A 12601-nucleotide genomic window follows, 5' to 3' on the forward strand; every position below is an offset into this window, starting at 1 on the left:
AATGAACTCGAAGAATCTTTCATATTATAAAAGTGATGTATTAAATAATCATCCTTAACTTAAAAAAAAAAAAAAAAAAAAAAAAAAAAAAAAAAATCTTTCTAAATAATTGTGTCTAACTATCAATTAACAATTGATCACCAATCTTATTTAGCACTTTGTTTTTCATCTATACTCTTCACATATTCAAAACTACTATGTAATTATTATATTAAGGCCTCGTTCACTTCACCTTATTTTTGCTAAACTGAAATTAGTTTTACTAAAACAAATTATATTCGCTGAAGTTAAATTATTTTTAGGAAATTTTGGAATTTGGTACCTTGAAAATGAGGGTGTTGAATTTTAGTACCCGTTTAAATCTTTTTTTTTTTTTTGGTGCCATCAAAGTGTAAAATTATAGGTTTTGGTACCACTGCCATGTTTCATTAAGTTTTCCGTTAGTGGGACCAATTATCTAATTATTTAATAATTTAATTTATTAAAAAATTAAAAAAAAAAAACCACTACCCATTGCCAATACTGCCACCCTTCCCATGCACTACTACAAAACCCTTGCTTTTACCACACTTTTTCCGTGTTTTTTCGACACATAAAAGCGTCGGAAAATTTACTACCGACGCTTTACTAACGTGTTGGAATTTCACCTCTCGAGATTTTACGACGCTTTAATTTGTCAATAATACCGCACTTTAATGTATCGGCAGTACCTACGCATTAAAGAATCGGAAAACAACATAGCGACACTTTTAAGTGTTGATAAATTTTGGAGGAAAATTCCAAATACGATTCCCTCTTTATTTTTTTGTCACTTTTAAGTGTCATAATTTGCTTCCAGACGTATGGCGCTAATTTTTATGACATTTTGAAGTGTCGGAAAGTTTCCTTTGCATGTCTAGCCAAGAACTATATAATGAGAGATCATCACCTTGTGCCGTAAAAAAAAAAAGCGATCATCACCTTGTAATAAAATAAATAACTGATAATAATTATTTGTTACATGTATTTTGCATAAAAAAATAATAATGATATTATAAAATCATCAAAAGTACCATTATATCCAAAAGTCATCAAAAGTACCATTATATCTAAAAGTCATCAAAAGTACCATTATATCCAAAAGTCAAACATACGTAATTGAGATTTAGTAAAAGTTTAAACAAAAACTAATTTTGTTTCATCTCTATCTATTTATAACAATAGCCAACAACAATTAGATGAAAAAAATATGTGCTAGTATTTTTTCCATGTTAGCCAAGTTCAATCATCAGAGTCTTCCTCATCGCCAATATCTTCATTTGAAGCCCCGCCATTCTATATAAAAAAAAAAACGCAAATAATTATTATAAATAAACAAAAAAAAAAAAGTCAAACTTTTATATATATATATATATATATATATATATAGAAATTACTTTTGTAGCAGCCACAACTTTTAAAAATAATTCTATTGAATTCTATAATAAAGTGGAACAAAGCATGTGAATAACCACTGACTTAACATGAAAGACTAAAAAAGAACAGTCCCTAAATGTCAATTTATGACCTGTAAAAGAAGAGATGGGGAAAGCTTAAAAAAATGTCTTCGATTCGTGTGATATAAACAGAGTATGGGAGGGATAGGAACAATTGGTCTGCTAGGTCCAAGGAAGGGAGGATGGAAGAGAGCAGCATAGCTAAATATTAATAGGTCATGAGCATGTAAAAGAATTAATTATATAAAATCAATAACAAGAAATTCACTGACCTGAGCACTTATCGAGCGTAATGCTGAGCAAGTAGCATCTAACATTTCATTTGAGATATTACCACTTTGCACGACACCTAAAACATCAGTCATTTGAGTTGTCAATCTCATAAGGAGATCTGTGGTATGCTTCTTATACATTGCAAACTCAACTTTTAGATTTTGGTCTCCATTGTTTCCATTATCAGTCGTCACCCCTCTTTTCCGCAATAATGCATGTACTCCAAACTAGACCTGGCAAATATGTCATTCGGGTCGGGTATGGGTCGGGTCATTTCGGGTCGGGTCAAAAGATTATCGGGTCAAGTTCGGGTCGGGTCATTTCGGGTTGATTTCGGGTCGACTGATAATCGGGTCGGGTCGGGTGTCGGGTCGAGTTCGATTCGGGTCAAGTTTGGGTCGGGTCAGTTTGGGTCGGGTCGAGTCAGTTCGGGTCAGGTCAATTTTCGGGTCCAATTTCCGGGTCAACTTCGGGTTGGGTCAACTTCTAGTCGAGTCATATACGGGTGATTCATTGGGTTAAATTCAACTCTGTATATATATTTATTTAATTTTTTGACAAAAAACTCACTATATTTATTAAGGCTATTTTTTTCATGGATTATAGTAATTGTTTGACTTTTATTAACCTTTTTTTTTTTTTGTGTTTAGAACTTTAGGCTGAGAATCACTTTCAGGATCTCCTGAAACTAAGAAGGATGCTCTAACTAATTGAGTTATACCTCACTCTCTTATTGATCTTAGTTTTAATACGTACTCTTATTATCATTGTCATTGTTGTAATAATTTCTTTGAATTATTCTTGTACTCCCTTCGGCCCAAATTACTCTTAACGATTTGACATTTTGCACTATTCACACATCTCACTTTGACCATCTTTTTTAGCTATTATATGAAAGTCAATGTAGTCATGTAAGATGTTGTTGGGTCTATTTTAATGTATAATTTCCTAATATAAACTTTTTATACTACCTCCGTTAACTTTTATTTGTAACTTTGGGGTATTATTTGTGAGATATAAAATATTCCAAAATTGCAAATAAAAGTTTACGGAGGTAGTAACTTATATAATTATTTACTAAAAGAAGTTAAAGGTCGGGTCATTTTCGGGTCGGGTCATTTTTGGGTCGGGTCAACTTCGGGTCTCGGGTCAACTTCGGGTCGGGTCGTTTCGGGTCTCGGGTCAACTTTGGGTCGGGTCGTTTCGGGTTTTGGGTCAAGGCCGGGTCGGGTATGGGTCGGGTCGGGTTAATTCGGATTTTGGGTCAATTTCGGGTCACTGGTTTCGGGTCGATTTCGGGTCATGGGTCAGGTCATTCGGGTCGGGTCATCGGGTCTGGGTCAGGATTGCCAAGTCTACTCCAAACACATCATTTCGTTTCACACCAAATCCATAACCTATCGGTCTCTGGTTGGTTTTATCCTTTTCATACATCAATTCATTGAAGATTTCATTCTCTATCTCTACTTGAGGCATTGATGATGAAGAATTTGTAACAGTTGACTCTATCTTGGATTTTGCTGTATTCTGCATGAAAGCATTTGTGTAAAAAAATATACATATATACTAGTAATGACGTTAGATAATTAAAGGTGTAGAATAAAATATGTTACGAAGGAATACAATGAATTCTGCAGTGTTTGTGTTGTTTGGATAAGATATGTCCTTTGGTTTGTGAGTTTTATCAAAAAACACAAAAGCACCGGGCTCCCTTCCATGCTCAATCTCCTACCATATTATAATTTTCAATTAGTGTTTTTAAGATCACATATAACATATAAAGACAAGATTTAAGCATATGTATCATACAAATTCATCTCTTGAATTAGCAAAGCTTGTATGTAGCACCGTTTGTGTGAAGATGACCCAAAGAAGCACGAGCTTCTCTTCCAATTTCAGCATATTTATGACATTATCATAACAAACATAGCTTTATTTTGTTAAATCAAAACCCATTCATGCTACTTGACAAAAGGGAGAAAATAAATTAATAAATGAAAGAATGAAATAAAGAATAAGCGTACCTTGCTTTTGTCTGAATACCAATAGTTGACTAACTCAAGCCAATTCTCTCGAACAATTCCTGGTGCGTTGTTATTCTCAATTTCTGTTTTGGTTCGTACAGTGGGATTGAAATATCTAGCTTTTAGATCAAACTTCCACTGCCTACGATACTTACCCACATGCTTAATCATTGCATCACTATAGATCTTACCATCAGGGATGATAAATTTTCCCTGATCAAGATTCATTAAAAATAAATTGTGTAAAAATTTGAAATAGAAAAATATCCTAAACATAGATTAACTTAAATTATATATAAGAGCACTTACACGAATTAATTCAAAAATGTCACCTAGTATTGTTGCATTCACCTTTCGCCAATTTACCACTCTAATAGGACAAATATCATCTTTCTTTGCAATATTTGAAATAAACTTCACAAGAACTGATCCACCCTTTCGAATTGGTTGGTAGTATCCGTTGAATGTAACCTCAAATCTAAAACCAGTTTCAAGAAACAATACAACATGTGGCTGTATAGACCCACTCCATAATTGCACATTTCCTTCAGAATCTAAAAAAAATGGCAGCAAAAACACTAGTATAACAACATCTGAAAAAAAAAATGGCAGCAAATATAGCAGCAACAACATAATAGTGACAAAATAACCTGATTTAGCACCAGAAACATCATTTAAAAAAAAAGATACACAACTAACAGCCCAGCAGCAAAAAAACTAGTATATAACAGCACCAACAACAAAAACTCATGTAAATTCATTTACCTATTGCACGAACATCCTCCCTTTCATCGAAATTAATATCATCACTCCAATCTCGTGCTTCTTCATTAGTAGTAGAGTTGGCATTGACTGCAATGGAGCGTCTCATTCTTTTTGCATTCCTCCTAGAACCTCCACCATTTCCATGCTCTTCATTATCCACATTGTGAGAAGAATTGTCACCAGAATTCATTTGTGATTCACTATAGTTATTGGGAGCTTGTTGACTTGACCCATTGGAATTAAGATTAGTAGTTTCATCTACTTCCAAGTGATGATCTGATTGACGATCCAAAATAGGAGTAGAAGTATTTCTGGTTCTTTTGCTTCGAAACATATCTCAACTGTTTATACAAATAACAAGATATTATTTTCCATATAAAAGAAAATAAGCAAATTAGACAAAAAAAATAACCTTGACTATAAAAAAAAATAATTAACTTAAAGGTACAATCATATAGAAAGATATTATGTTCCATATAATAGAAACATAAACAAGCCAGCCATACATAATAACCATGATTTTAATGAAAATTCAACTGAAGGGTACATTACACAAGAACAAAATATCAAGAATGAAATGCTAACATATTAATTATTCATCTCCTAAGTCAAACAAGTCCCTAGGCTTAGATTCTATGACATGTAACCACCCCTTTTGAATCTCATCTTCAACAAAAAAAACTTGTTTTGCCTGAGATGAGAAGATAAAAGGATCATCTTGCAACATTCGTCCACTATGCATCAACTTAGAGAAGTTCACTGAAGTAGCACCATTTCCATATTTTTTTAAGCCCTTACTAATATCTGCCCAGTCACAGCGAAACACCACAACTCTATAAGTCCCATAATAACTCAATTCATATATGTTAGTGACTTTTCCATAATAAAATAAGCCATTTGCCTCAACCATAACTCCCGAATTTTGTGTCTTGCGATATCGTTCATGGTTTACTGTAAGGAACTTGTAACCATTGATTGCAAAGCCCTTATACGCAATAATACGGTCGTATAAACCACCAGCCAAAGCTTTCTTTAGCTTCCCTTGCTCAGTGCTACAATCTATGTTATGTACCTATAATGACAAAGTAACTAGTAAAGTAAGTATTATATTAGATAATCAATGTTTTTAATGTAAACCATATACTTTAATTTGTATATATATACAACCTGGCCTTTGAGCCAATCTGAGAATTCTTTAATGATCCGATCATACTCTATTCTTGAGTCACCACGTACTCCTCTAAATCGATTCTCTCGTCGCTTTGCCCATAAGAACTCACTGTAAAATATCAATATAATAATTTATAGTAGTCACACTATAGAAAGAAAAAGATAATAAGATATTTATCTTAATACTTACTCACGAAATTCTGCCATCTCGTCACAATGAAGAAGAATATAGCGATGTGCTTGCTCTAAACTTTTAGCATCTAAACGAGCATTTTTCTTCGCTCCAATGACTCGACCACCAGAATTAAATAAGTATGCATTTGTGTCGAGAATATGATCATCATTTCTCTTTAGCCTATTAAAAATGGTCTCAAGTTCTTCCAAGTATCTAGAACAGAAGTTAATGGTCTCTTCTAAATGATAGCCTTCTGCAATTGACCCTTCTGGTCGAGCTTTGTTACTGACAAATGATATTAGATGGGCCAAATACCTACCAAATATAATCTAAGCATCAGAACTATGATTATATATAAATAATGGATAATTTAAATATATAGGTTTAAATCTCTAACCTTTCAATAGGATACATCCACCTATAATGAACTGGTCCTCCAAGCTTGGCCTCCTCTACAAAATGAATGACTAAATGAACCATGATTGTAAAAAAAGTTGGCACAAACTCTATCTCCATCTTACAAAGAGTTAAAATAATTTTGGTTTGTATCTCATCTAACACATTCACATCAAGAGTTGTAGAGCACACAATTTTGAAAAAAGATGATAAGTTTGACACCAAATCTGCAATTTCTGTAGTTCTTGATGCTCGTAGAGCTACTGGTAAAAGATCTTGCATAATAACATGGTTGTCATGGCTCTTTAAATTCTGAAGTTTCTTTTGTTTCATGTTCACACATCGAGAGTGATTAGAACAATATCCATTTGGAACACTTAGTTTCTCGAATACTCTCAAGAATCGTTCTTTGTCATCTTTAGACATGGAGAAAGAAGCAGGAGGCATAACTGATTGCCCATTAGGATTAGTTTGAATCCAAAGGTGTGGCTTAATTCCAACCTCTTTCATAGCCTTTCTAACTTTGTCATTATCCTTGCTTTTCTTATCTATATCTAGTAAGGTGGAAAAAATAATTATCACACACATTTTTTTCAATGTGCATCACATCTAAATTATGTCGTAGAGTGTTGTGCTCCCAATAAGGCAAATCAAAAAATTTGCTCTTTTTAGTCCACAAAGTACCATCACCTTCATCATCATCATCATCATCATCCTCTTGTCTTGTTCTCTTTTTCTTGGATTTTTTAGTCCTTGTTCCATATGTATATGCAACCCCTTGTTGCTGAATTCGAGCTTCAGTGCCTGATTGACGGGTTAGAGCAACACCATACTCTTTTTTCCCATCAAACAAATGGGCTTGAGAACGATAAGGGTGATCAATGGGCAACCACTTGTGATATCCTTTGTAACATATCTTACCAGCTAGCTTCTCTGTACAAGTGTCCATAGCACATGATGGGCATGCATGATAGCCTTTTGTGCTCCTCCACATAAAAGCAGCACGCAACTTAAAATTTTGTTTTTTGTAAGCATCAAAAGCATCTATTCCTTCCCATAATAATTTCAACTCATCCACTAATGGTTGCAAAAAGACATCAATGTCAATTCCTGGACTAGATTTCCCAGGAATAATAGATGATAGGATAATTGAGGAACGTTTCATACAAAGCCATGGAGGAAGATTGTAAATCATTAATACAACTGGCCATGTACTATATGTGGTATTCATTAGACGATAAGGATTAAACCCATCACTAGCAAGTCCCAGCCTTACGCTTCGAGGATCAGAAGAAAAATCCCGATATTTATCATCAAAGTCTTTCCATGCTGAACCATCTGCAGGATGCCTCAGTATCCCTTCCTTTTTATCACGATCCTTGTCATGCCATATCATATCTTCTGCTGTCTTAGATGACATGAAAAGTCTTTTCAACCTTGGGATTAAAGGGAAATATCTGAATACCTTTACAGGTTCATTTTTTTTGTATCATTACCTTCCCTGCCACTAGTATTGCCTTCTTTAGACTTTGTTGTCTTCCATCTCAAAGAATGGCATACAGGACATTCATCCTTGTCCAATAATTCACCTCGATAAAGAATGAAATTATTAGGGCAAGCATCAATTTTTTCATATCCAAGACCCAAGTCATTAATCATTTTCTTGGATTCATAATAGGATGATGGAAACTCCATAATTTGAGGAAATGCTTCAATTAGAAGTTCAAGAATCATTGTAAAGGATTCGGCAGACAAATGATGCATACACTTTATGTGAAACATACGCAAAAGAAAAGAAAGTTTAGAGAATGTCCTGCATCCAGCATATAATTCCTTATTTGTAGCTTCTAATAATTTGTTGAATTTATCCTTTTCCTTTGTCATTCATTACTTGTGTCGGGGATAGGGTGGGTTCTAGAATTGAGGAATGGTCAGAAGAGTTAGGCTCAAATTGATCTTCTAACCTTTGATCAATTGATCCATCATGCTGCATTGGTTCATTCACACAGGGAATATTAACACCAAAAGCATCTCCTAACAAGCCGCTCATATCATCTCGACCTACAACCCCATGTTGCTCAATTTGAGCCCCTTGACCAGTACTTCTAGTAAGATCACCAGCCAACCTACGCTGATCACTTAACATGCGCTCAAGAGCACCTCCTTTACTATGAAAAATCCATTTCTTATACTCCTTGTCAAAACCTTTAAACAAAATATGCTCATCTATTTCATGTATTGTCAACCATTTTTTAACCCTACATTTCTTACAAGGGCATAGAGCTTTTCCTTCTACAAGCCCTTCTTTAGCTAACTCAATAAATTTAATAGTTCCGACACGATAAGTTGGATGGTTGTTTGGCAATTCAATCCAACTTTTATCCATATCCATTTTTACCTAATAAGATTATCCTTACATAGAAAAAAAACTAAAATAAATTAAAAAAAAATAAAATTAAAAAACTAATATTGAAGCGTAGATACTACATATCTAACTTAGTTACTATATTATTAACAAGTAATACCAACAAATATTGGACTTAAGCATTTAAAAAAAATAATAAAAAAAAGAAGAGAATATTACAGTGGTAACATCAAATCTTCTTAACAAGCAACCACTAACAACAATACACATACAAGCTAAGGAATGAACTAAACTTTCACAATTAATAAATTAATTAATAACTTGGACTAACCATTATCATCAACTTATCAACCAAAATTAATGATATTGAACTAAACATAAAAATCTATAAGAATTTGTGCACAAAAAAATTTATAAAATTAAGGAAATCATGCATAATTGAAGTAAAATAAGCCATATCATTTTGCCGACACAAAAATCAAAACAGCAACACTGAGAATACTACTAGACTTGCAATTTTAAGGCTTAATTATATATATGATGTCCTCAACAAATTTTATACTATAATGTGATAAATAAAATATTTGCATTGTAAATAAGTTACAGATCATACATACCAAAGTAGGAACTAGGAAGTTGTACAGTCTCTACACAGCTGCAGTAAGAATCCTTCTGAACTTTATCCCCGTATTGAATCAACACGCATAAAATAAATCTGTATTTCAATACAACATAACTATAAAGAGTTTGTTGTTCTGTATAATTTTATACTTGACTAGATTATACAAAATAAGTTCTTGATTCATGTTTCCTAACCATCAACCTATATTATCAAAGTGCATAATTCCTCTGTTTCTTTTAAATTATAGGTTGTCTATTTGTCCTAAAGCAAATTATGTGATATATTTTTATATGACTAATATTATTTGCAGTCTTTCTTAGCACCCATTATAAAGAAAAAAAAAAAGTAATATAATCCTACTTCATCTAAATACATACATTATTTAAGTTACAATCAGAAGATTATTATGTCTAATTAAAGACAAAAGATTAATCAATTGAATATTTTACTCTTTTTTACACAATTATCTTTGATGTTAAGATCTATGTAAGGAAATTCAATTTATAATAATTATAATGTTAAAGATACAATCTTTACATACATGCAAGATGAATTGGTATTTTAACAATAAAAGTTCAGATTGAACCATCACGCTCTTCCCTTTTATTAATGCAAAAAAATAAAAAAATAAAAACCACAATTGAAAATTTAACACAAAAATTACACAATCACGACCTTTAAAAACAATTGAGAATGTAATTCAAAATCAAAATCTATTAATAATTCTCAATTGAGTTATGAAATCGAATAAATTAAAGGTTAAATTAATTGATTGAATGCACAAAGTTAAAAACCTAATTGCAGCTTAATTAGGGGTTTTATAGAAATTGAAATGCAAACAAATCCTACCTCTTGATTGAAGACGATGATGGCGCTCTGATCTTCCAGGTTCTTGTGCATGTGATAGCTAAATTTTGATGAAACCAGTAGATTGTAGTTGTTTCTTTAGTGCATAGCTAGGGTTAAAGGGTTTTGCTCACTTTTGTGGTTTTTTTTTCCTCAACTATCAGACTTTTTTTTTCAATTTTTTAAGAAACCGCCTTTTTAGTTTTCACCGCTCAAAAAAAAAAAAAAAAAAAAAAAAGAACTCGTGTAACATATTGTGAATTAAAGGCGGGATTGATTTGTGACCATTTATAGTGTCGAACAAAGTGTCAGAGATTATAAGGAAATAAATTGTAGTGGTGACACTTTTGAAATTGTCGGAATAAAAGTGTCGGATTTATAAGGAATTTGTAGTAGTGATGTGCAGGCTTCCGGCTGTTGGTGGCCAAATTTCCCGGGAGCCGGCGCCGACAACCGAACCCCTCCCGTTCCCTCCTCCAATCTTAGCAATAAGGGCCCATAACCCCTATTTCCCCCCTTCCCCCAAACCCTAGCGCAACCACATAAACCATTGTCTTCCCTTCCTCCCATGAACCCGAATCATGGCTGGGCTTCGTGCCTGGGATTCGTGCCTGGGATTCGTTCTAGGCTATGGCAGCAGTTGTTGTGGCTGGGCTTTGTTCCTGGTCGCGGCGGCAGCAGCTGGGGCTAGGCTTCGTTCCTGGCCGCGGCGATAGGCTGCTGTGGCTGGGCTTCGTTCCCGGCAGCGGCGGCAGGCTGCCATGGTTGGGCTTCGTTCCTAGCCGCGGCGGCAGGCTGATGTGGCTGGGCTTGGTTCCTGGTCGCGGCAGCAGGCTGCTGTGGCTGGGTCTCGGCCTGGCCGCGGCGGTAGGTCGTTGTGGTTGTTGTGGTGGTTGCCGGCAACCACATAAGGAGGGGGGACAGGGGCTAAGGGTGGTAATGTTAGGGTTTGGTAAGTCCAACTTACCGCGGAAACAACCCCGACCCAAAAAACCACTCGTAATTAATAAAACCATAAAGCATAACAAATGAACATAAAAGGATAAAATCGGAATTTACCTTTGATGCGTGCTTCGCCCTCAAAGTCAGGCTCTTACTTGAAAGCTTTAGCCCCGCTCACACGAGAGCCTCCAACGAAAGTCCACCCGCAAAAACTACTAGCGACTTTAAGGTCCGTTACCTCGAGGTTAGCGAGGTCCGACCAAAACCTGAGTATTGTGTGAGTTTAAGAGTTTTTGCGGCTAATACAATGCTCTATTGAACTCCTACTCAAGCACTCTTCCCAAAAACCCAAGATAGGTATTTATAGGCAAGAGGGAGAGTGGGAATTTCTATACCATCAATGTGGGAGTCATGAAATTCCATAATTTATTTTTAAACTAAATTAAAATAAGTAAGCAAACTAATAATAAATCTACAAGTGGCACTATTATATGTAAAGGGTGGTGAGGACCACATGGAGAGTAGGGGACCATACTTGCTCCCCACTCAATGCTCTCCTTGTGCCACATGTCCCTCACCCCACTTGCTTTCTATATGCTCCCACTTGCTCCCCTAGTACACGATCCTATGGCCCAGCCACAGCCCGCCTAGTGCCCAGCCCGTGCATGCGATGCTAGCTGATGCTAGCACACACAGCTTGCGGCAGCTAGCTGCTGCTAGCACGCATGCTTGCGGCTGCTAGGTGCTGCTAGCTGTGGTGCGCTAGCACACACCAGCCGGCCGTGCATGGCTCGGCTTGGTGCGCTTGCTAGCCACCTATGCTAGGACATTTTTGCCCCTAGCACTCGGATGCTCGGTGCACTCCGATGCTAGGGGTATTTTGGGAAATATTGGCAATTTATTATTATTTGCTCGTCTTGTCATTTATTATTTTTGACTCGACTTCCGATGCTCGGTTTTGACGCTCTAAGCTTGAATTTTCGACGTCTAAATATTTAACACTCGGGCGACGAATTAATTTCTTCCGAATTAATTCGTCAAGTCGGTTCGTTTACTGCAAAGGGTGTGACCCGAAGGGTTCAGTTAAGATTAAGCTGTAATATTAATTATGCATTAATATTACTGATCGGAAGCGGCCTCCACCTAGACATTCCGATCACTTGACCTTACTGAATATATTAGCTTTCTAATAATTCTGAACCCACTAACAGAATATTACACTTGTTCAAAGGACACCATTCCTTTCAATCTCCCACTTGTCCTTCCGGACAAGTGCGCATTTAGTGTACAACCTTTTTCCTATGTCGCTTAATGTCTCTTCATGAACTATAATGTAAGATTATTATGTCATCCTTATTACGTCCAGAAGTGTTTCTCAATTCCGAGTCCGACTGTCAATAAACAGATGATTTCTAAGATCCATCCGAGCACGGACATGCATTTTTACAGTCTCGCTCTACGAGAGGCCTTGTATACAACAAAGACATCTTCCCTATTTTAGTAGGGGGAAATTCCCAATCTTGTAATGTAGCTCCTCTTAGTAAGAGG

At 35.4% G+C, this 12601-nt stretch overlaps 1 protein-coding gene across 3 annotated transcripts; it reads right to left on the reverse strand.

Annotated features, from left to right (window-relative positions):
- Positions 1-767: 767 nt before the first annotated feature.
- On the reverse strand, positions 768-10658 carry LOC145567014 (uncharacterized). Of its 3 annotated transcripts, XM_081626266.1 has the most exons (8): positions 10115-10658; positions 9261-9358; positions 4538-4878; positions 4082-4326; positions 3773-3985; positions 3372-3476; positions 1748-3275; positions 768-1314 (listed from the first exon to the last, which is right to left on the reverse strand). In XM_081626266.1, the coding sequence occupies exons 3-7, from the start codon at positions 4869-4871 to the stop codon at positions 3075-3077; spliced, it is 1098 nt and encodes a 365-aa protein (XP_081482392.1). In that variant the 5' UTR covers positions 4872-4878; positions 9261-9358; positions 10115-10658; the 3' UTR covers positions 768-1314; positions 1748-3074. The 3 variants fall into 3 exon arrangements, with proteins under 3 accessions (XP_081482392.1, XP_081482460.1, XP_081482528.1); XM_081626334.1 differs by lacking the exons at positions 768-1314; positions 1748-3275; positions 3372-3476; ... (1 more) ...; positions 4082-4326; positions 4538-4878 and adding exons at positions 4921-5609; positions 5705-5816; positions 5898-6197; positions 6280-6334; XM_081626402.1 differs by lacking the exons at positions 768-1314; positions 1748-3275; positions 3372-3476; ... (2 more) ...; positions 4538-4878; positions 10115-10658 and adding exons at positions 4921-5609; positions 5705-5816; positions 5898-6197; positions 6280-6334 and having other exon boundaries at positions 9261-9453.
- Between the last annotated feature and the right edge of the window lie 1943 nt (positions 10659-12601).

This window comes from Chenopodium album, chromosome 1, assembly GCF_948465745.1.
Source record: "Chenopodium album chromosome 1, dcCheAlbu1.1, whole genome shotgun sequence".
NCBI lineage: Eukaryota > Viridiplantae > Streptophyta > Magnoliopsida > Caryophyllales > Amaranthaceae > Chenopodium > Chenopodium album.

Excerpts from the sequence above, each read along its gene's own strand:
- LOC145567014 (XM_081626266.1), bottom strand. The coding sequence starts at position 4,871 with ATGTTTCGAAGCAAAAGAACCAGAAATACTTCTACTCCTATTTTGGAT. Across the intron at positions 3,986-4,081 it reads ACATTTTTGAATTAATTCGT|GGAAAATTTATCATCCCTGA; the intron begins GTAAGTGCTCTT and ends AATCTTGATCAG. Across the intron at positions 3,477-3,772 it reads GGTATTCAGACAAAAGCAAG|GAGATTGAGCATGGAAGGGA; the intron begins GTACGCTTATTC and ends ATAATATGGTAG.